A 21189-nucleotide genomic window follows, 5' to 3' on the forward strand; every position below is an offset into this window, starting at 1 on the left:
TTTGGGGCGCGATGGCGTCACAACAAGCCCCGCCCCCGGCAGGCTCCGCCCCTGGCGTTGCTGGGGACGCGCAGGCGCAGCTCAGTCCTGTTCTGGACGCGGAGCGGAGCGGACGGCCAAGGCGAGGGGAGGAGTCAGTGGGCCGAGCCGAGCGCGAGCGGCCGCAGCGAAGGGCGGGACTTAAGGAGGAGGCGCGGGAAGCGCTTGTGGTGCTGGAGCGGGAGAGCGGCGCGACCTGCAGGCGCTGACACGTGCGGTGACACGCCATGGCGGGCACGGCGAAGCTGAGGGAGCTGCCGAGTGCGCGGCGGGACGCGGGCGAGGCCGGGGCGCTGGGCCGGCTGCTGGCCACCTCGGCCAAGAAGGTGCTGCTGCGCAAGATCGAGTTCGAGCCCGCCAGCCGCGGCTTCTCCGGCCAGCCGGAGCTGCCGAGGGCCAAGTACCTGCTGCTCAAGCCCCGCAGCGAGCCCGCCGAGCACCCCCGCGGCGCTGAGGAGGGACAGGCGGGCAAGCAGGGTGGGTGCAGAGGGCCGGGGGGGCTGTCCCTGCGCTGCGCAGCCCCGCGGCTCACCCGCCTCTCTCTCCCCGCAGGCAGCGACCGTACCCCGGGGGGCCACGGGCACGGCGTCCCTGCGCCCCGGAAGGTGCTGTTCCCTGCCCAGCGCCTCGCCGTGAAGTGGCAGCGTGTCCAGCGCATCGGCGCCGGGCTGCTCAACTTGGGAAACACCTGTTTCCTCAACGCCACGCTGCAGTGCCTCACGTACACGCCACCGCTCGCCAACTACCTGCTGTCCAAGGAGCACGGCCGCAGCTGTGAGTGGGGAGGGGGAGCGCCCGCCTGTCCCGGGGCCGCGCTCAGCTTCTGCATACAGGAGCATCCACTCTGCCTGGCCGTAGCAGCGTTCCCGAGCTCTGCATCCTGCGTCTGAGAGGCTTTGTCTGTGCTGGGCACAGCCAGGACTAACATGGGTCCATTAGGCTCTGCTGGCTCCTGGGGCGAGTACCTGTGCCCTGTTTTCCCTCCACGTGGATGCTGTCTCGTCTCGGGGGTTGCAGCGACTGGTGCTGTGACTGGGGCTGTGCCAGCCGGGGTGGTGTGTGCTGGTCCCTGTGACCCCGGGATGCCCCAGAGCTCTGCTGTAGCACAGAGCTCGTAGGAAGACTGAGCGTGGCTGAGCCGTGTTGGACCAGAGATTCCCTGTCCCCGCTACTGCCTCCATCTCTCCTGGGTTTGTGCCCAACGTCCTGTCTTCTCCTCTCCCACTCCAGGTCACCAAAGCGGCTTCTGCATGATGTGTGTCATGCAGAACCACGTCACACAGGCGTTCGCCAACAGCGGCAGTGTGATAAAGCCAGTGGCCTTTGTTCGAGACCTCAAGAGTAAGGATGGCTGCCCTCGCGTCCCCTCCTGTAGCCGTGCAGGAGGGCAGAGACTCCTGCAGGAGCAGAACCATTGAGATCAGGGCAGGTCTTGGCAGAGGCTCTTCTGAGACGACTCGCTGAGCCTGCCAGGGACTTCATGGACGCTGTGGGGCTTCCCCCGTGGCCGACATGAGTCTGACGTCTGGTTTGGGCTGAGGGAGCTCAAAGCCCGCAGTCCCTGCGCCGAGGGAGGGCGGGAGGACCTGCATCTGTTGCAGCGCGTGCTGCGGCTGATCCCTCCCTCTCCTGCAGAGATTGCCCCGCACATCCGCTTCGGCAGGCAAGAGGACGCACACGAGTTCCTCCGTTTCACCATCGATGCCATGCAGAAGGCCTGCCTGCCCAACTGTACCGAGTATGTGGGGCCTCTGATGGCCATCAGTGCTCTCGTCTGCTGGTCCCCTGTGCCAGTGGGAGGGGACTGTGGGGTGAACACGTCCCCCAGACTGGACCCGTGGAGGGGGGTGCTGACTCCAGGGTCTGGGGTGGATGGCTCAGCTCTCTGCCCCTCCGTGACACAGCTCTGGGCTGCTGTCTGCCTTCTCCTGACACCTCCACCCCAGCACAGCTGCGATTCTGTCCCCAAATCCTGTGACTGGGGTGGGTTTGGATGCTGAGGACACAGCGGTGGCCGGTAGGGTGGCTGTTGGGGCGGGTGGTGTGTGACCCGGTGCTGCTGTCTCTAGGTTGGATCGCCAGACCCAAGCCACTACCCTGATCCACCAGATCTTTGGCGGTTACCTGCGGTCCCGGGGTGAGTGCTGGCTGCCAGGGCCTGGGCCTGTGACTCTCAGGGCTGCTGTTTCCCCAAGAGCCTTGCAGGAACTTGGGAAGATCACTAAGCACGTGCAAATTATCCAGAGCTGCAGCTGGTCAGTCTTGCGGTACCTGTGGGTCCCACCAGCAAAGGAATCCACGTTGCCAGCTGTCCAGCAACATTTGCTATCCCAATACGTAGCGGAATTGCCAGGCTGTGAATGCTGGTGCTGCCTTCCCAGAGCCCAAACCCAGAGAGTCGGGGGGAACACGGCAGCTGCCTGCGCTGTGCTGGGGGGTTGGTGGGTGCCGCTGTTGTGCCAGAGTGTGCTCACTGCTCTTTCTCTTGCAGTGAAGTGCTTGATGTGCAAAGGAGTCTCGGACACCTTTGAGCCCTGTCTGGACCTGCCGGTGGAGATCACGGTACGGGGGCAGGGTTGCGTGGAGAGGAGCTCTGCTCTGCAGGGGATGTTCCTGCAGCTGCAGCGTTTCTGCTGGAGGCTGTTTAACCTGCCAGTGTCAGGCACGGTGCGGGCAAGAGGGAATCAGCTCTGTTGTTACGCTGCCTCCTCTGTCTGGCCCTGACCTCTCCTCTGTCCTGGCAGCAAGCCGCAAATGTAGAGCAGGCACTGGAGCTGTTTGTGAAGCCAGACCTGCTGGGCGGAGAGAACGCCTACATGTGTGACAAGTGAGTGTGCGGGGCTGGGGCGGGAAGGGGCGGGCGGGTGTGCTGGTGGGAAGCAGGTGGGAAGCTGCAGTACGGGAGGGCTTCTCTACCTGCTCCACCGCTAAACCGTGAGGTACGTGGCTGTGAAGCCTGCGATGAAGCCTGTCACTCCTCATCTCTCTCCTCTTGTGACGGGGACCTGAGCCAGCAGATGTGGCCATGAGCGGGTGCCCTGGAGTGGTACTCGCTCTCAGCAGGCTCATTTCCGTGGGGTTTGCCGCTGTGCCAGGGCTGGCAAGCATCTGGGTGTTGGTGGAACAGCGTGAATAGCTCGAGCTCTTCTTGTGCAGATGCAAGAAGAAAGTGTCGGCAACCAAACGCTTCACTATCCACCGAGCCCCCAACGTTCTCACGCTTGCTCTGAAGCGTTTTGCCGACTTCACTGGGGGCAAGATCACAAAGGTGAGCGCTCGGCAATCCAGAGCGGGGCTGTGTCCTGTCCCGAGGCCCTGCTGCCCAGAGCGGGGTGGGAGGTCGTTCTGTGCGCAGCACGAGCTCTACCGCAGTCCTGCAGCCCTTCCCCAGCTGTGCGGTGCGGTGGGAGTTTGGCTCATCCCGGCATCTTCCTCACCGTGAGCTCTGCCTGGAGAGAGCGGGTTCCCCCTCCCTCGCGAGACGGGACTCGTAGGACAGCTGAGCTGCCCTTGCCATCTGCTGTGCAGGCTCCTGAGACATCCTCTCTCCGCAGGACGTGGGCTACCCTGAGCTCCTCAACATCCGCCCATACATGTCCCAGACCAGCGGGGATCCTGTCATGTACGGGCTCTACGCGGTGCTGGTGCACTCGGGGTACAGCAGCCACGCAGGACACTACTACTGCTACGTCAAGGTGAGCTCAGGGTGCTGTCTTGGCACCCTCTCTGTGCTGCGGTCTGGTGGGTGCTCGAGGGTCCGCGTACTGCGCAGACAGGGGGGTGCTCAGCAGACACGCGTGGTGTGGAGTGCTGGGGTGTACGGGCTGTGCTCTGCCACAGGAAGCGTGGAGTTCTGCTCTCGCAGAGTCCCCTCGCCTGCCCGGGGCCGCCTGGGGGTTTTGGGGAGCGGAGCTCTGCTGACGGGCGCTGTTCCTGCTGCTCCTCAGGTCAGGAGCGTCACTGGACACAGCCCGACCCCGTTCTCTTTCCTTCCGCAGGCCAGCAACGGGCAGTGGTACCAAATGAATGACAGCGTGGTCCGCCCCAGTAACATCAAGGTGGTCCTTAACCAGCAGGCGTATGTGCTGTTCTACCTCAGGTGAGCATGCCCTGTGTCCCCAGCCCCTCTGCCCCTGCTCAGCGTGTGGGACAGGGCTGGGGACACGTGCCTGGGTGAGGGAAGGAGCTTGGTCCAGGTCGCCCCAGTGCCCACGTGCATGTGCTGGCTCGGGCGAGGGTGGCAGGGAGAGCTCCAGCCACCTCGTGGTTTTGCTGCAGATCAAGAGCTCCTCACCTCCTCAGACCTTCTGGCTCTTGCTTCTTGTGTGCAGCTATGACGAGTGTGTTCCAGTCGCTCAGACACTGGCAGTTAACGCGTGCCCTTCTCTGCCTTCCCCAGGATCCCCAGCCCCGGGAAGAGCTCAGAGGGTCCCATTTCCAAAGCTGCCTCCAGCCTGCCTGGCCGCATCAAGCTGCCTTCTGGGTCACCGTCACCCAAGCTGGCCCTGAAAGGCAGAAACGCAGCTGCAGCGTTTCCCGGTGACGCAGCCCAGAGGCCCAAGAAGCCGCTCTCGTCGCAGCTGCCACCCGCGCCCAGAGCGGTTCCAGGATTTTGCGGCCCCAGTAACACCAGCGGGGCCAAAGCGCAGGTTCCCCGGAAGCGCTGCTGGGAGCCCAGGCCCCTGCCCGCCTCCCCCAGGCTGCCGGAGCCCATCCCCGGCCAGGAGCCGTGGGGCAGCGGGGAGAACACCGGGACACCGGGAAGGGACCCTGGTGGCAGCGCTGCTGCCAGCCTGGTGCTGGCAAAGCTGAAAGCCTTCTTGTCGGCCAGTGCTGCTCCGCAGCCCAGCAGCACCATGGCACCACCACCGGCCAAGAAGCTGGCGCTTTCCGACAAATAGGTGAGTCTGAGCTTCTGCCCAGAGACTTCAGTAGGTGCCTCGTGCCTCCGGAGCCGGGGCTTGTGTTGGGGAGTGTAGGAATGATGCTGGGTACCTTGCTAAGCAGGAGGCGGGTGGGGAGAGCCCCTCAGCCCCAGGGCTCCGCCCTCCCTCTGGGTCGGGCTGCGGGGCCAGGGCCCCCCTGTTGTTCCCATTCCTGGTAGAAGCTGGAGAATTGGCTGCTGCCTTCTTGCTCAGGACGGAGGGGTGGCTGCGCCAGTCCCTGGAGCGGGGCGGCCTCGCCAGCCTTCTCAGGGTAGCATGTCCCCCCTGTGGTGATGGGAGCTGGTGATGCCACAGATGGAGGCTGCAGAGTCGCCTCCTCCCCGGGCAGCGGCTGGACCGGCTCTCTGGGCGCTGCTGTGCAGCCGGGGCTCAGGACGGCGCGCTGGGGGTTCTGTTCTTAAAGTTTCCTTCATTTTTTCTTTTCTGCTTCTAACAGAAAACACTTCTGATTCTTCTTCTACTACCCCACTTCTACTTCCCCACTTCCCCCTGTCTGTGTCTTTTCCCCTCCCCTTTCTCTGGGCTCCCCTTTTTGTTTTCTCCTCTTGGCTCATGGAAACCTCTTTTATTTAGACCACCAGGGAAGGAGAGCAGAAGGGCCCACCGTGCACGTCCTCACCCAGAACGTGCTGGCCAGCCCTGCCCCACAAACACCACCCGCCCCAACTCCACTCTGGGGCATTTGGGCAAGTCGAGGTAAGCGGCGCCAGTCGCCGTGGGGCCGGCACAGCTCCCGGGAACCAGGGGGAGCCCAGCGTGGTGGAGGAGCTGCTCAGGAACTCCCTGGACAAGGCTTACGGCAAACAAGGTCACTCCTGCTCCCCTGGGCGGGGAACAGCCCCAGCGTCCCCTGTGCGCTGCCCGGGCTGCGGGGCAGCACCGCGCCGGGCTCCTGCTGACCGCGCGGCTCCGCAGTCCTGAGCTGGGAGGGGGAGAGCTCGGCCGTCAGCCAGGACGCCGTGCGGGACGCAGCGTGGGACCGCAGCGAGACCGTCCTCGACGAGTGGGACGAGGAGCTTGACAGGGAAAGGTGGGTGCCGGCCATGGCCTGGGCTGGGGGGGCAGAGGACTCTGCACTCTGACCCCAGGAGCCTTCCTGCCTCCTCACAGGTAGAGAAGCTCCTCTGTGCCTCTGCCCGGGACTGCTGGAGCAGCCCCTCAAGCCCCAGCCTGGAGCTCAAGGCTCGGGGGGGCTCCTGGAAAGTGCCTGCGGATCGTCCCTGCTGCCGCCGGTTCCTGTGCTGCCCCGGCCCGCAATGGGAGCACCGGGGCCCATCTCTGTCCCGGCCGGGGCCGCTCAGCCCCTCCTGCCACTGCCCGGCCAGGACTGACCTCCCGCCCTGCGCCAGGCGCAACGGAGCCGTTTGGCTCCCGGGCCCCACACTGCGTCCCTGTGGGGCCGGGACGCTGCTGCCGGGACACCGCGCCATAAACTGGAGCGTTCCCTTGTTAACCGGCTGCGCTGGGCTGGCAGGACAGCGGGAGGAGCCACGGGAAGGATCCCAGGCTGGAACAGCTCTGCTGGGAGGAATGGCTGAGACAGAGTCCTCAGGACTTGTACAGCTAACGAGGGAGCTTTCAGTCAGATACTTGATGGTGAAGATTTCAAAGAAGATTTCATAAAGGAGGGTTTTTTTCTTTCAAAGTTGTTTTCCATCATTTTTCAGTGTATAGAAGAAGTGATAGCAGCATTCTACAAAGGATATTGATCCGGGGGTTCTCCTGAAGACATCCGGACAGGCAGGAGAACAGTCCCTTGAGGCTGGACATTGGATGGACGACTTTGCACCTCACCCCCCGCGATCCCGCCTGTTCCCTCATTGGCCACCTGGGACTTAAAATAACCCAGCCTAAGAAACACTACCTAAACCAAGCTACCTCAAAACCAACTCAGCCAAACAGCCTGAACCAATGTAAACAGAACCTGAAGCCAACCTAAACAATGCACATGAGACCTGCCTAACTCAAGCTACCTAAAAACACATACATGCACCAACCTACCTGAACCACCTACTGAAAAGAACCGACCTAAAACACCCGATGTTAAAATAACCAAAACAGCCTAAATGTCATGACCTAAAGCAACCTAAACCAAACAACCTATACCAAATGTTCTAAAGCTACCTAACAGTCCTTAAAAAACAAACTAAATAGGAAAAGGAAAATTAATCTAAGGCAGAGGTTATGATGTGCAATTTTACTAACGATCCTCCTGAGGCCTTCCAAGAGCGTTTAGTGCCTTGGGGGCATTGCGAAGGTAATTCATGAATCTCTGTGACAGACCTCGGGACACACAGGGGTAGTTTTGGGGGTGATTCTGGGGGATTTGAGGGGGTTGGGGACACACCGGTGAGGAAGGTGACAGCGCTGTGCCCGGCAGCCGTGGCGCCAACGGGCTGGCTGAGGCCGAGGGGGTGCGGGGCCAAGGGGGCCCCGTCCAGCCGCAGGTGCTTCACCTGGCCCTGCTCTCTGTGTAAAGATGGGGGTCGGGGGCTGAATTTGGGGGGTGTACCCCTCAGTGCCCCACACACCCCAAGGTGTCCCCCCAAACCTGTGAGCAGCAGAGGGGTCAACACGGGCTCCGTGCCGGGGATGAGCACTTGTGGAAGCAGCTGGAAGGAGGGAAGCTGACGTGAGAGGCCCGCTGGGTGTTGGGGGGTCAGACACCTCCGGGGTGTCGCGCTGCTCCTGCCGTGTGGACGTGGGTGGGCTCCTCATGGGGGTCACCTGTGGGGAGGAGGGGACACTCGTCCAGCGTAGCGGTGAAATCATGGGCCAAAGAGGGGACCGGGAAGGGTCGGGTGGGAGTGGTTTGGAGAGGGGTGGGAGAGCGGAAGGGGGTCAGGGTCTGGGTCTGCTCGGCCTGGGGGCGATGGTGGGAGGCGCCGAATTCACCTTCAGCACCCAAGAATTTTTTCCTGATCTTGTGCTGACCGTCGACATTGGACTGCACGTGATCAGCTTTTGTTACAAAGCTTGCAGCCACTTCTTCTTTGGTAGAAATGGCTTCAGAAGCTGATGGAGTGAACAGATGTTCAACCTCATGGCTAAAGCTGGAAGGAACCTTCCTGGACTCTCCCCAGGCAAACAGAGCTTCCATCGCCACAGTTCCCAAAAGAATGTTTCTGATATCCAGGGGCACTGCACAAGATAAAACCACATTTTTCACTTGAAAAAGTCCATCTAGAAGATGAGTGTTGGGAGCAAAATCCCCTGAAGTAAAAAACTGGTGGCTACTGGAAAACTCTGAAAGACATTCCCTTTAGCAACCCGTTATTACACCTTCCTCAGCTCCCAGAGAAGGCTTTTGTTTGGTTTTTTCTCTCTCTTCTGCAATTATTGCATTAAAACCCACCCCCAACACATCTGTCTCCCTCCACGTGCTGCTCTGAATCACAGCAAAAGCCAAAACCACTGGATTTGCTCACCCCCAGCTAGAAAAAAGTAAACACCTGGATTCCTGTCTCTCTCCCAAAGAGCTGATGGTAGAAGTTACGTTCCCACATCCTAGGATGGAAAAAATGGAACGAGGAATAGGAAAAGCATTCCAGACAATGGAAGAAAAAATAAAAGGAAAAACATTCTATGAAGCCAGGGGGTGTTGGTCTCCTCTGCCAGGTAGCAAGTTTACAGAGGAGGGCTGATTAAAGTCTGGCTGGAGACACTGGTCCAAATTTGTCCAAAAAACCTCCCCAGCCTCCAACCTACATAAGACCTTTAAGAATTCCCCTCATGCCAGCAAACTTTCATAAAAAACCCAAACCGAAACAAAACAAAAATCTAAACAAAACGAACCAAACACTCTCCAACAAACAAAAGCACACAGCCACAAAAACACTCTTGAAAAAAAAAAAAAAGCAGAAATTGCAGAAGCTGAATCTTTTCAGGCGCTCCGTGTCTGCACGTGCACACGCTATTTCGTAGTGCACGGTGAACGTATTTCTGTGATAGAATCGAGCAATAAGCATGAAGTGCCTCGCCACCTCCTTCCCCTGACAAGAGTTACCATTCCACTTGCACTATTCACTCTCCCCAAATGTTTTTCTTCCTGCAGCAGTGCATCTCTTCAACCGGTGTCTGTCCACATGGATGTGTATGTGCACACACGTGTGTGGGTTGAGCAGCCAACAGGAGCGCTCAGCATTTGTCTCTCGCAGAACAAGTTCTGTGCCTGTGCAGTTTCTTTCCTGGATTGTCCTGAACACTCTGAGCACTCGGCAGCACCGGCCCCTCCCCAGGAGCTGAACAATCTGCCCCGGGGGCGAGAGAGCGGGAGTGCGGGGCTGGCGGAGCCGGCGGCAGCTCTGCCCGCGCTGCGGAGGCAGCGCCAGGTGCGGGATCAGCTGCGGGGCGGCTGCACACGGGGATGAGCAAGGCCGGGCCGCGCCGCCCTCCCCCGGGCCTGCGGGGGACACGGGCGGGGGGGTCGCACCACAGAGTGCCCAGAGAACGGCTGCCCCGGGGCCGCTCCCGAGGGGCAAGGAACGGGACGAGAGGAAAAAAGATGACAACGCATTTTAGTCAGATTAGCAAAGCCCTCCAGGACTATCTCGAGGTAACTCGGGGCAATTTTTGGAATCCTGAATATCCTCCCGGCACCAAGTGTGTCTGCTCCTGCATCTTCCACTGGGTTCTAGTGCAGCTCTTAAAAATGGAGGAATCTATTTTCAAGAAAAAAAAAAGGCAAAAGGCAGTTTTATTAATAACAAGAATCTTGTGTGAATTTGAGTGCAGTTATCTCAAGAGACAAACTTAGAATTACATTTTGCCTTGTTTTCTTAGGTTAAAAAGGTGAAGAAGCATGGCTTTCCATTATTCTGTTATATTTTTTCTGAGAACAACAGTTTAGGTGTAAAGATAATCGGTAAAACACACAAAATCACCAGTTCGGCTCTTCAGACTGCTCAGGGAAGTGCTTCAGTATCGACTCGGACACGTCCGAGCCCTGAAGCGATTAGGGATTTGTTTTTTCATTGCTCTGTGGCTGAACAAGGAGAGGAACCACCAGTCCAGCACAGGAAGGAGAAAAGGATTGCAAGGGAGTCTGGTGGTTTCATAGAGGCTGAGGATGAGGCCGATTTCCAAAGGTGTTTCTGTTCCAAGGTTTTGAAACACCTTTGAGAACCGGCCCCGTTAACGGAGACGCTGGAGCAGTGTGCACACCAGCAGTGTGCTGGTGTGAGATGGTGATGGGAACGGGCAAACACGCTTCTCCCCGGGCTGCTGACGGCTGCTGCTTTGGGTGGGATTTTGCAAAGCTGCGCTCGAGCGGCCTGCGTAAGGTTGCTCTAGATCCATTTTCTTGTTGCAGTTTCCCTTCTGTCTGTGCTGTGTGTTCAGCTGGTGTTTCAGACACTCGCTGGGCACACACAGCACAGGCAAAAGCCCAGCTGGGTTCTTGTGTGCAAAATCCTACTCGCTTTCTGCCGACCCGATCTTGACACAGCTTGTACGAGCGTTCTTGTCCTGGGCTTTTCTTCTTGGGCAGAGGCCATTCAGGCCATGAGGACAGATGTCCTTTGCAGACTGAGAGACACGAGTGCTGTGGTTTATCCTAGAGCTGGAAACAGGTATTTTTAGAGGCCTTTGCTCAGGGCAGGTCTGAGTTTTCCGTTGGTGTCGCTACTTCATCCTGTTTGTGACTAAACCCAACCCAGCTTGTGCTCCTCTCCTCTCATCCCTTCTCTTACCTTCCAACAGGGCGGCCCAATCAACTTTGAGAAGAGGCGAAGGGTAAGTGGAAAGTTGACTGTTCTGTGATCTTCAGTTTCCTGATGCTCTCTGCTAGAGCGTTCTCTTGGCGAGGCCTGTTGTCTTTGCTCAGGTGTATCCAACAGCTGCTCATTTTAATGCAGTTTGTGAGGAAGGAACAATCCCTGGCACGCTGTGAACGGAACCTCTGCCAGCCTACGAGGGGTGGCACAGGAAGAGAAATTCCGTTTAGATGTGGGCAGCAGGGGAAGAGGAGCTGCAGGGCACTCGCTGCCACGGGATTTACGTCTGGGGCGGCACATTCCCCCTGTTTGGTGTTCACGGGAACACGTTACACGTGTGTGTTCTGTGTGCTGGGCGTGAATCAGACCTGCTGGTGTGAGACCTTTGCTTTCCAGAAGATGCAGTTTGTAACCATCTTCCTTCTGCTGCAGTAAATACTTGTGGGTAAAAGGTGCAGAGAGCGAACCAGGAACCTGGGACCGAGAAATCAAGGCTCGGTTGTTCCTTCCAGCCTGAGCCTGTTGGTCAGAGATCAGTAGCAGCAAAGGTGCCGGGGTTTCCTCTGTCCGGGTGAAGCCGTGCCAGATCTCGGCTCTGAGGTCTGGAAGCAGATGTGGTTTGGCGATGATGGAGCCGTTTTCCTCCCTCAGCTGCTCCCGGCTCCACAAACCACCGCTTGGACTTGCCTTGTGTGCAAAACCGCATGGTCCAGGGTACTTATGAGATACACGAGCTGCTCCGTGCTCATGGGTCCAGCTTCACACAAGCAGCAGCAGAGCTGAACCGCGCTGAGTGCTCAGCTCCACTCCGGCGTCTTGATTCTATAACCTGCTCTGACATGTGAGGGCTTTATAAGAATTATTTTGGCCAAGCGTGTGTGCAAGCGGAGTTAGGGAAGAGCAGCACATTGCACTCACACATTAGGGGCAGCGTTTTATGTTCCTCTGCTGCAAGTGTGAGTGCACAACGTGCAGTGCTGGGGAGGATCAGGCTCTGCTTTCATTGCAGGCACCCCTTGTTATTTCCTTTGCTTAGTGCCTGAGAACCACCCACATACAGAGGGTGATTCCTCTCGTGGCGCTGCTCTGGCCAGCGCAGGGGTGAGCGGGAAGGGTGAGCTGCAGAATTGCGTTGATTGAAAAAATGATTCCTGAAATAGTCAGTTCTTCAACTGAACTGAACCTCAGGTCAAACTCAGTTTGGCCTGGATCTGTTGCTGCATGTGTTTAGTATGTGAATGAGTCTGGCTTTATTTTTCTAATTAGAATTCCTATTTTGTTATTTGTTTTCTTAGGAGTTTGAAGTAATCACGCAAATTAACCTCTTGCAAACTTCACGTCACAGCTATTGCATGACTCCAAACAAAAAATTCCTCCATCGGTTCAGGAGGCAGCAGCATTTAAGTGATGAGGAGAGTCAGGGTCTCAGCCCAGCTGGCGAAGCAGCTTTTCTTCCCCCGCAGGCAGGTTCTCTCAGCCTTGAGCTCTGCGCTGCCAGGAGCTGCCACACGCTGCTGCTCCCGGAGAGTGGAAACACACATGGGCAGAGCTGCGTTCCTCCTTGTGGGGATGCAAGCCTCTGTGAAGTGGGAATAACCCAAGGTTTCTCAAATTTCTTGGATATTGCTACTTGAAGATATCTAACTAATAGTATTGTCTATTCTGCAGTTTCTGTCTTTCACGAGAGGCTGAAGCAGCTGCTGACACGAGCATCACATTGACCAAATATCGGAAGAGCGTGGTGAAGAGGTTCAGCCTGTGAGTACGACGGGGTAAGGGGGGGTTGGTGTGTTGATGTGAACCAGAATAAATCAAACAAGCAGTGTGTACTCACTTCACCAGCCAACAAACCTGGCTGGGGATCCAGAGCACTGCAGTACTGTAAGGAGACACCAACAGCTAGAAATACGTATTTCTGCCTGAAGTTGTCCCTTTCTATTGGTAGAAGCAGTCAGAGGATTATTAGTGATTAAAGACAGTAGAAATAAGCCTGAAGGATCAGAAAAAAGGAACAACTTAAATGCTGGATTATGAATTCAATATCTACTGTGTAATAACTGGACCACTCTCCATCATCTTTGCCAAGTCTTGGGAAACGGGAGAGGTGCCTGAGGACTGGAGGAAAGCAAATGTCACTTCAAAAAGGGCAAGAAGGAGGACCTGGGCAACTATAGACCGGTCAGCCTCACCTCCAAAAATTTAATGAAATATAATAAGGGAAAATGTAGAGTCTTACATCTGGGCAGGAACAACCCCAGGTTCCAGTATAGGTTGGGGAATGACTTATTAGAGAGCAGTGTAGTGGAAAGGAACCTGGGGGTCCAGGTGGACAGCAGGATGAGCATGAGCCAGCACTGTGCCCTTGTGGCCAAGAAGGCCAATGGCATCCTGGGGTGGATTAGAAGAGGGGTGGTTAGTAGGTCGAGAGAGGTTCTCCTTCCCCTCTACTCTGCCTTTGTGAGACCTCATCTGGAATATTGTGTCCAGTTCTGGGCCCCTCAGTTCAAGAAGGACAGGGAACTGCTGGAGAGAGTCCAGCGCAGGGCCACAAAGATGATGAAGGGAGTGGAGCATCTCCCTTATGAGGAAAGGCTGAGGGAGCTGCGTCTCTTTAGCTTGGAGAAGAGGAGACTGAGGGGTGACCTCATTAATGTTTATAAATATGTAAAGGGTGGGTGTCACGAGGATGGAGCCAGGCTCTTCTCGGTGGCAACCAACAGTAAGACAAGGGGTAATGGGTTCAAGCTGGAACACAGGAGGTTCCACTTATATTTGAGAAGAAACTCCTTCTCAGTGAGGGTGACGGAACACTGGAACAGGCTGCCCAGGGAGGTTGTGGAGTCTTCTTCTCTGGAGACATTCAAAACCCGCCTGGACACCTTCCTGTGTAACCTCACCTAGGTGTTCCTGCTCTGGCAGGGGGATTGGACAGGATGATCTTTTGAGGTCCCTTCCAATCCCTAACATTCTGTGTTTCTGTGATTCTGTGAACTTCCCCAAATGCAGTAGCAAAACAGAGCATATCAGGATCAAGTCTAATTTGCTTTACACATACAAACAATGTCCTTTGCCACTCCTTGAAATTTCCTTGCCTTCCATTTAGTGTGGGAGAGGCAGAGTTGCCTGTAATTGACACTTTCTTGTGATCATCTCTTTGTGTGCATGTCTGGTTAGACTCTTAGAGAGAAACTGGTACCTGTGGCACCTTTATTGAGTCAAAAGAATTTGCAGCAGGTGCTGAATTTGCCTTCTGAAAATCTTTGCCCGGCGTGTGGCCAAGCGTTACCTCTCACACGCTGTTTCACTTCTGGTCACTGAGTATTTTGAGCTGCCTCGTGTCAGAGGGACCAGGAGCCCTCAGGGGAGCAGCTGCCATGGCTCTGGCTTGTCCCTCATCCCTTGGAGTGTGAACACTTCAGGTTCAGCATCAATCATTTCCTGGCAAGTGAGTCTGACAGTTAACAGACCGACGAGGAGTCTCGTTTGTGACATTCAGCATTAGCTCTGACTTTGGCCTTGCAGTTGGCGGGGACGCCAGGCCAGGAAGGATTTGTGCTAGTGAGTAACAAACCCCGTAAACAACAGGGAGGAAATGAAAACAATAGACCACTCAAGAAAACACAGCAATACGTGAGATTTTTGAAGCAAGTGACAGCTTTGCTCAGCCCAGCCCTGTTCTGCTTTCCCTCGCCGCCGTTACGCTTTCTTTTCTCTCCCAGGCCACTCCTGGGCTCGGGGGTGATCGCCCACAGCACATCTACCAAAGTACAACCCAAACCTGCAGCAGGTGGGAGCTCTGGGGACAGCAGGGTCAGCGTCGTCACTGCCACCGACACCGCAGAGGAGCCTCAGCACAAGGTAGGGCCTGGGCCCTGTTTTCAGCACACACAGCCTGTGCGAGGCTGCAGATGCTGCCGGCAGCCCCAGGCGCTTGCCCAAGCCTGTGGGTCTTGACCAGAGCATTGCTTGTCGTGGAATGGAGGGACCTGAGCTCTGGGAAAGGTGTTTTCTGGGGAAAGCTCATCTGCATAAGCCCAGCCTAATGCTGGGGCAGGCAGAGCAGCTGAGCAAGTGAGAGGCAGGTGAGGTCAGAGCTCTGCAGCCCCAGGGGTTTGACCTCCCGGGAGTTGCCCAGACAAAGCCTTGCCTGGGCTCTGTTCCTTTCCCAGGGAGCTTTTTCCTGCAGACTGGGCTCCTTTGACCTAAACTGCCATAACTGGATTGCTGAAGCCCTTGTCAGGGCTGTTTTGCTGTCTTTGCCGCAGAACATGTACTACATGTTCTTAAACCAAATGAAGCATGAGGTGCTGGACAGTGGCTTCCATCAATGGTTTAAACTGTTGAGCTGGAGCAGTTGTTACTGTAATTTCGATAAGCGGGTTGGAGAGGGAAGATCCTCTCAGTGGGTTTTTAGGAAGGCAGATTAAGAGAAAGGCAAAAAACCCTGAGGAGCAGAGGAAGGAAGGGGCAGTTTTGAGTGAGGACAGAATATTCCAGGACAAGGGCCAGACAGGGAGGTGTGTGTGTGTGTGTGTTTTCACTCCTGGAAAGGCTCTGAGCGGGCGCGGGAGCAGCGGTGCCGCGGTGTCCCCAGCTCTGTCCCAGCCTGTCCCAGTCCCTGGCGGTGCCCACAGCCCGATTCTGGTCCTGGTATCTGCTGACACCTCCTGGGCTGCTCGAGGTGCAGAGCCAGCAGCGCAGGGTCTGGCACAGTGAACTGGAAAGAAGTTTTTGAGAAAATGGTGACATTAATCAAGTGAAGATCACTTTTTCCGGAGGCAGGGAATCCCACTGCCAGCCTAGTGCGGGTGGCTGAGGTTTTGTAGATGCCTCCTGCTTTCTCCAGCTCTTCCTCCAGAACGACACACAGACACACAACATGGCTGCTTTATGAGAATGCTTTTCTTTTTTTCTGTTGTGTAGCTGCCTGAAACCTCCTCGTCCCCGTCCTGTACCGCCGACCATGCCACGGACACATCCTCTGTGGGGGCATCATCTTTAATCGTGTACTCTCCCTTGCTGCCATCCAATGACCAGTGCTCTGAGAAGTGCCCCGACTCTGGGACACCCGTTACCTCAACAGAAGCGCCGCCAGTGCAGCCAGTTTGCAACCAGCAGCATGGAGACAGCTGCATCATCCGCACCAACGTAGAAGACGACAAAAGCGGCAACATCTACAAGAGCATCCTGGTGAGTGGCGTGGAACAGCAAAATGCTGTGATCATGGGTGATGTTTTCACCCCAGGCGACTCAAATGGTGCTTTTAGTTTTGGAAACACCTATTGACTGATCAAACCTCCTTGACAAGGAAAATGACAAACGTTACAAATCACAACATGTGGAGCAGGGTATGAATGAGAGGTTTGGAAATCCATCTGTGAAAGCTTCTGGTCTTGAAATTGAAGGTTGTATTTTATCAAAAGGTTCCAAGTGAAGCGTTCTGACCAAGTGCCAAAAAAGTATTTAGCACAGGAGACTGGATTAATTGATGCCTGCAAACAGCAGCTGGGGCAGCTATTGCTGTGGACTTTGACGGCTGCTGAGAACAAGGTCTCACCTCTTCAAGTGGTTGCTCAGGAGAGCAGGGGCTGTGATTTACTGCTGCCTCTTCTCATACAGTGTCTGTTGTCTTGAACTGAAACAACCAGCACGTGTCACAACAAGCATGTTTTAGGACCTGGCAGAATCTATTATTTAGTTACTGACCCATCGTAATTTTTCAATTCTCGGGAATATTTCCCAGGACCAAGTAGCCTGCAGAAAGGCAGGCTTTTGCTAATTATGAAATCCTTAGAGAGAGAATAAAGCAGAACGTCTCACTGCAACTCTCTCTTTCCAGCTAACTAACCAAGAGAAAACATCCAGGGAGCAATGGAGAAGCACAACCTGGAGTCTGGGTCAGCTGAGGATTATGAGCTGGTGCAGATCATCTCTGAGGACAAAGGTGGGGAAGCAGAACTCTGCTGCTGCTGCTTGAACAGTTCTGCTGCATTTTGAAGGACACAGTAAAATGTGAAGCGATGTTAAAAACGCCATCGACACGTTGTCAGAGCTGCCAGGGAGAAGAAACCCCTCGCTAAGTGGTGCGCAAATTAACGCTTGCTCTGCTCCCTCTCTTGCAGAGCTGGTGATCCCAGACAAGGCCAACACGTTCTACGCCATGAGCACCCAGGCCAACTTCGACTTCATCTTGAGGAGAAAAGCTTCAGCCATGGGGCGGGTGCAAAGGAGGAGCCTGGGCAGCCCGACACCCCCCAGAACCGCAACACGGGGGTGCTGGCGGCTCGGCAGAGTCCCAGCGTGAGGGAGACACGGGCCCAGGGAGGAGAGCGATGAGAACTTGGCTGCCATCCAGTGCTGCAGCAGGGGTGGCATCAGGATCCAACTGTGAACATCTTGGAGGCTGAAATCTCCCTCTTTGTAATGTGCCATCGCTTGTCCAGAGCCAAACAAGAACCGCAGCTGTATTGGTGTGGAGAGGGTGCAGGTGGTGAGTTTGTGACTGAGCCGTCACCTTTGCCGGAGCTGTGAAGTTACAACCAAAGTTCAGTTTTCTCAGCATTTCAGCCTAAGCCACATCGGGGTCCGTGCGGTGCCTTTGTCCAGTGCAGTGTTGCTCCCCCAGAGCTGGAGTGTCTGTGTTGAGCTGAAAAGTCAATGTACTTGATGTTAAAATTACAGTCACCAAAAGGTTTTATATAAAATGTAGTTTTAAATATTTATATAATACTTATGTATTTAATATTTATAGAATAAGTATATAAACTTCTTTCTCAAAATTTTTGTCTAAAGTTAATACAATGTTCGATCAATATATAATATTTGAGCTTTGTATAATATTTAAGATTTATGTAACAAGTATATAAACTTTTTGCGCTAATTTTTGTTTGGAGTTAGTATATTTTAATAATTGATCTTGATGTCATATTTGATTAATATTTGAGCTCTATATAAGATGTAATCATTCTATAATATCTAATATTTACATATTAATTTATATATACTTTTATGACGAATTTTGTCTGGAGCTAGTACTAGATCATTATATCAAATTTGGTCTTTCTATCATTTTTCATCTTTCTGTAAAATATATATTTATATAATAAGTCTATTTAATATTTACATAATAAGGACAAAAACTTTTGCACTAATTTGTGTTTGGAGTTAATATATTTTCATATTTCATCTTTATATCCGATTTAATCTTTATATTGTACTTAATATTTCTATAAAATATATTAAGCTTTCTGCTAATTTGTGTCTGGAGTCAATCTATTTTAATATTTGACCATTATATCGTATTTGCGCTTTATATATTATTACATATTTCTAGAATAAGCATATGATCTTTTTCCCACTAATTTTCATCTGGAGTTCATATATTTAAATATTTCATCTTTATCTCATATTTAATCTTTATACAAGATTTGCTCTTTCTATAATAAGTACATGAACCTTTTTCCACTGATTGTTTTGTCTGGGGTTAGTCTGTTCTCTTCTCTTGGACTTCATCCCTGCCTGGCAGTCGTGGTTTGTTATTCCACCTCACCCCACTTCTCTCGCTGTCACTCTCTCCATCCCTTGGACCATTTTAACTGTTGGACTCTTCCAGCTCCCACAGCTCCTCTTCGCTGCCCCCATCTGAGCTGTGTTCCCTTCAGCTGCCCCTTCAGCCCCCCCTTCCCCCAGCCCCGTTTTACTTTTCACCCCCAGCTCCACTTTTGTGCAGTTTGGGGTCAATTCCTGCCAGTGGGGATGAGGAAGCTGCTGTGTCCTCAGGGGCTGGAAGGGCTGTCCGGGTCAACCCGTCTCTCCAACACGACCCATCGACCCCTCAAGGGGCAGCAGCTCATCCCCAGCCGTCCCAGGCCCGTCACAGCTGCAGGAGCTCGGGGGGAGCTGAAGGCAAACAGCAGCGAGGCAAAAGCCGTCCCAGTGCCTCAGTCACACACATCACAGAGTCACAGAATGTCAGGGACTGGAAGGGACCTCGAAAGCTCATCCAGTGCAATCCCCCTGCCGGAGTAGGAACACCCAGATGAGGTTACACAGGAAGGTGTCCAGGCGGGTTGGAATGTCTGCAGAGAAGGAGACTCCACAACCTCCCTGGGCAGCCTGGGCCAGGCTCTGGCACCCTCACCAGGAAAAAGTTTCTTCTCATCTTTAAGTGGAATCTCCTGTGTTCCAGTTTGCACCCATTGCCCCCTGTCCTATCACTGGTTGTCACCCAGACGAGCCTGGCTCCATCCTCCTGACACTCCCCCTTTCCATATTGATCCCCATGAATGAGTCACCCCTCAGTCTCCTCTTCTCCAGCTCCAGAGCCCCAGCTCCTCAGCCTTTCCTCACACGGGAGATGCTCCACTCCCTGCAGCATCTTCGTGGCTGCGCTGGACTCTCTCCAGCAGTTCCCTGTCCTTCTGGAACTGAGGGGCCCAGAACTGGACACAATATTCCAGATGAGGTCTCACAAAGGCAGAGTAGAGGGGCAGGAGAACCTCTCTGACCTACTGACCACCCCCCTTCTAATCCCCCCCAGGTCCCATTGGCCTTCCTGGCCACAAGGGCCCAGTGCTGGCTCATGGTCACCCTGCTGTCCCCAGGACCCCCAGGTCCCTTTCCCCTACACTGCTCTCCAAACATCAACCTGCTATTGCTGTGGAACAGGTTCTGCTCTTCTTTAAGCTTTCAGTTTCATGATTTCTGTTGTAACTGGGCCACTTAGACACAGATTTTACAACAACTTCTTCACGCAATCCTTCTCTTTTGGGTCACTGATATCTGCAGCAAGTTAATACAAAGGGAAACGGTTGCGAGTGTTTCCATCTTTTCACCATTGTCTCAATCGCAGCATTTTTTCCTTCTGGCCTCACAGCCAGAACCTAGTTGGGTTTTTTCAAGCTCCTGCACACAATAGACATGTTTGGAGCTCACATCACAGCAAACCCCCTTTGAGCACTGCCCCTCCTGCCCTCAGAGGAGCTGCCAGTTCACAAGTCACTTCAGCGCTGGGGGAGAGTCCTGAACCTGCCAAAAGTCACAGTGTGAGTCCCTGAGCCGCGGTCCCTGGAGACATCCCAGGCCAGGCTGGACGGGGCTCTGAGCAACCTGAGCTGGTGCAGATGTCCCTGCTCGTGGCAGGGGGGGCACTGGGGGAGCTGGGAAGGGCCCTTCAACCTAAACTGTTCTATGATCCTATGATCTGAAATATATACATACACACGCACATATACGGTTGCCACCACCACCAGGGACATATTTGGCCTAGGGTAGTTTTGCTCTTTAGATTTAGGTTGCTGAGTTTGTTTGAGGTTGGTTATTTTAGGTTGCTTCTTTCTGGGAGGTGGTTCAGGTAGGTTGATTTAGGGAGGTTTGATTTACATTGTTTAGGTTGGTTTAAGTGTTTCTGTTGAGGTTGCTTTCGGTTGGTTGGTGTAGACTGGTTTAGTTGGTTTTAGGTCGTGTTTTTAGGTTGTTTTCTTTTTTTTAAGAGGCCTTGGTTTAGATTTTTTCATTTAGTTTGGGTTAGGTTGGCCATCGGCTGTTCCCTGAGCATGGGAGCAAGACCTGGCTCCTCGTCCCACCGGCTGGTCACACCTCTCAGGAGATGCCCAAGCTCTATTCTCCCTCAACCTGGAGCCATCTCAGAGGCTTCCAAGAGTGCCCACGGCCTGATCGACCTTTTGAGTCCTTCCCGTGCCTGTGAGGACCCCGGGGGCACCAGGGCACTGGGACCCCTTGCAACATTTCTGCATCCTATTTCTTACAGTTTCTGCCACGGGCTCTGCAGTGGATGAAGACAGCGAGCTCTGCAGTGCTCCTCAAGAAGTCATTGCCTTGGTCTTGCCTCTGCTGTCCGGCTGAAAAGGCTTTCCGCCCATGAGATGAGCCTTGCAGCAGAGAAGCTGCAGCAGCCTGCTCCAGCGTCTGCCCTTGGTCCCTCAGCCCTGCCAAGTGATGCCACCGGCTCCTCCAGGGCTTCTCTGGGATGTCTTGGGGCTGCCCCGGGCCAGCTCTGCCCGTGGGCACGGGAGGACGCTGCTGTTTCTCCTGCCCTGGGACCTTGTGACTGCTGCAATGCCGGGTGGTGGCCCTGTGACATGGGGGTGACGGGGCCCCCAGGTGCAGCCCCCCCACCTCCCCGCTCCGCAGCACCCTTTGGAGGAGCCCTTGGGGTGCTGTCCCTGAGGGTCCCTGTGCCCAGGAGGCCCAGGGGACTGTCCCTGCCCTTGGTGGCCAGGCACTGGGCACAGCTGCTGGGTGTCCCTGACGCCTCCTTTGCCATTCGCATTGTTTGTAGGTTCTTCGTAGGTTGTTTCGGGTTTGTTGGTTTAGTTTACTTGGTTCACGTTGGCTCTTTCAGGTTGCTTGGTTCTGGCTATTTTGGTTTAGGTTGGTTGAGGTTGGTTGTTTGAGGTTGGTTTAGGTCATTTGGTTTATGTTGCTCGAGGCTGGTTTTATGAGGTTCATTGTTTACAGTTGGTTGTTTT

General features: G+C 54.7%; 1 protein-coding gene across 1 annotated transcript; it reads left to right on the forward strand.

Annotated features, from left to right (window-relative positions):
• Nucleotides 1-266: 266 nt before the first annotated feature.
• On the forward strand, nt 267-4940 carry LOC135991489 (ubiquitin carboxyl-terminal hydrolase 36-like). Its single transcript, XM_065640173.1, has 11 exons — nt 267-516; nt 592-813; nt 1270-1380; nt 1675-1777; nt 2109-2176; nt 2531-2601; nt 2784-2866; nt 3196-3307; nt 3594-3734; nt 4038-4138; nt 4439-4940. The coding sequence occupies exons 1-11, from the start codon at nt 267-269 to the stop codon at nt 4938-4940; spliced, it is 1764 nt and encodes a 587-aa protein (XP_065496245.1).
• Nucleotides 4941-21189: the final 16249 nt, after the last annotated feature.

This window comes from Caloenas nicobarica, chromosome 8 (assembly GCF_036013445.1).
Source record: "Caloenas nicobarica isolate bCalNic1 chromosome 8, bCalNic1.hap1, whole genome shotgun sequence".
NCBI lineage: Eukaryota > Metazoa > Chordata > Aves > Columbiformes > Columbidae > Caloenas > Caloenas nicobarica.

Coding starts and splice junctions, on each gene's coding strand:
- LOC135991489 (XM_065640173.1), top strand. CDS start 267: ATGGCGGGCACGGCGAAGCTGAGGGAGCTGCCGAGTGCGCGGCGGGAC. Junction 1,778..2,108: donor TGCCTGCCCAACTGTACCGA/GTATGTGGGGCC, acceptor TGCTGTCTCTAG/GTTGGATCGCCAGACCCAAG. Junction 3,735..4,037: donor ACTACTACTGCTACGTCAAG/GTGAGCTCAGGG, acceptor TTCCTTCCGCAG/GCCAGCAACGGGCAGTGGTA.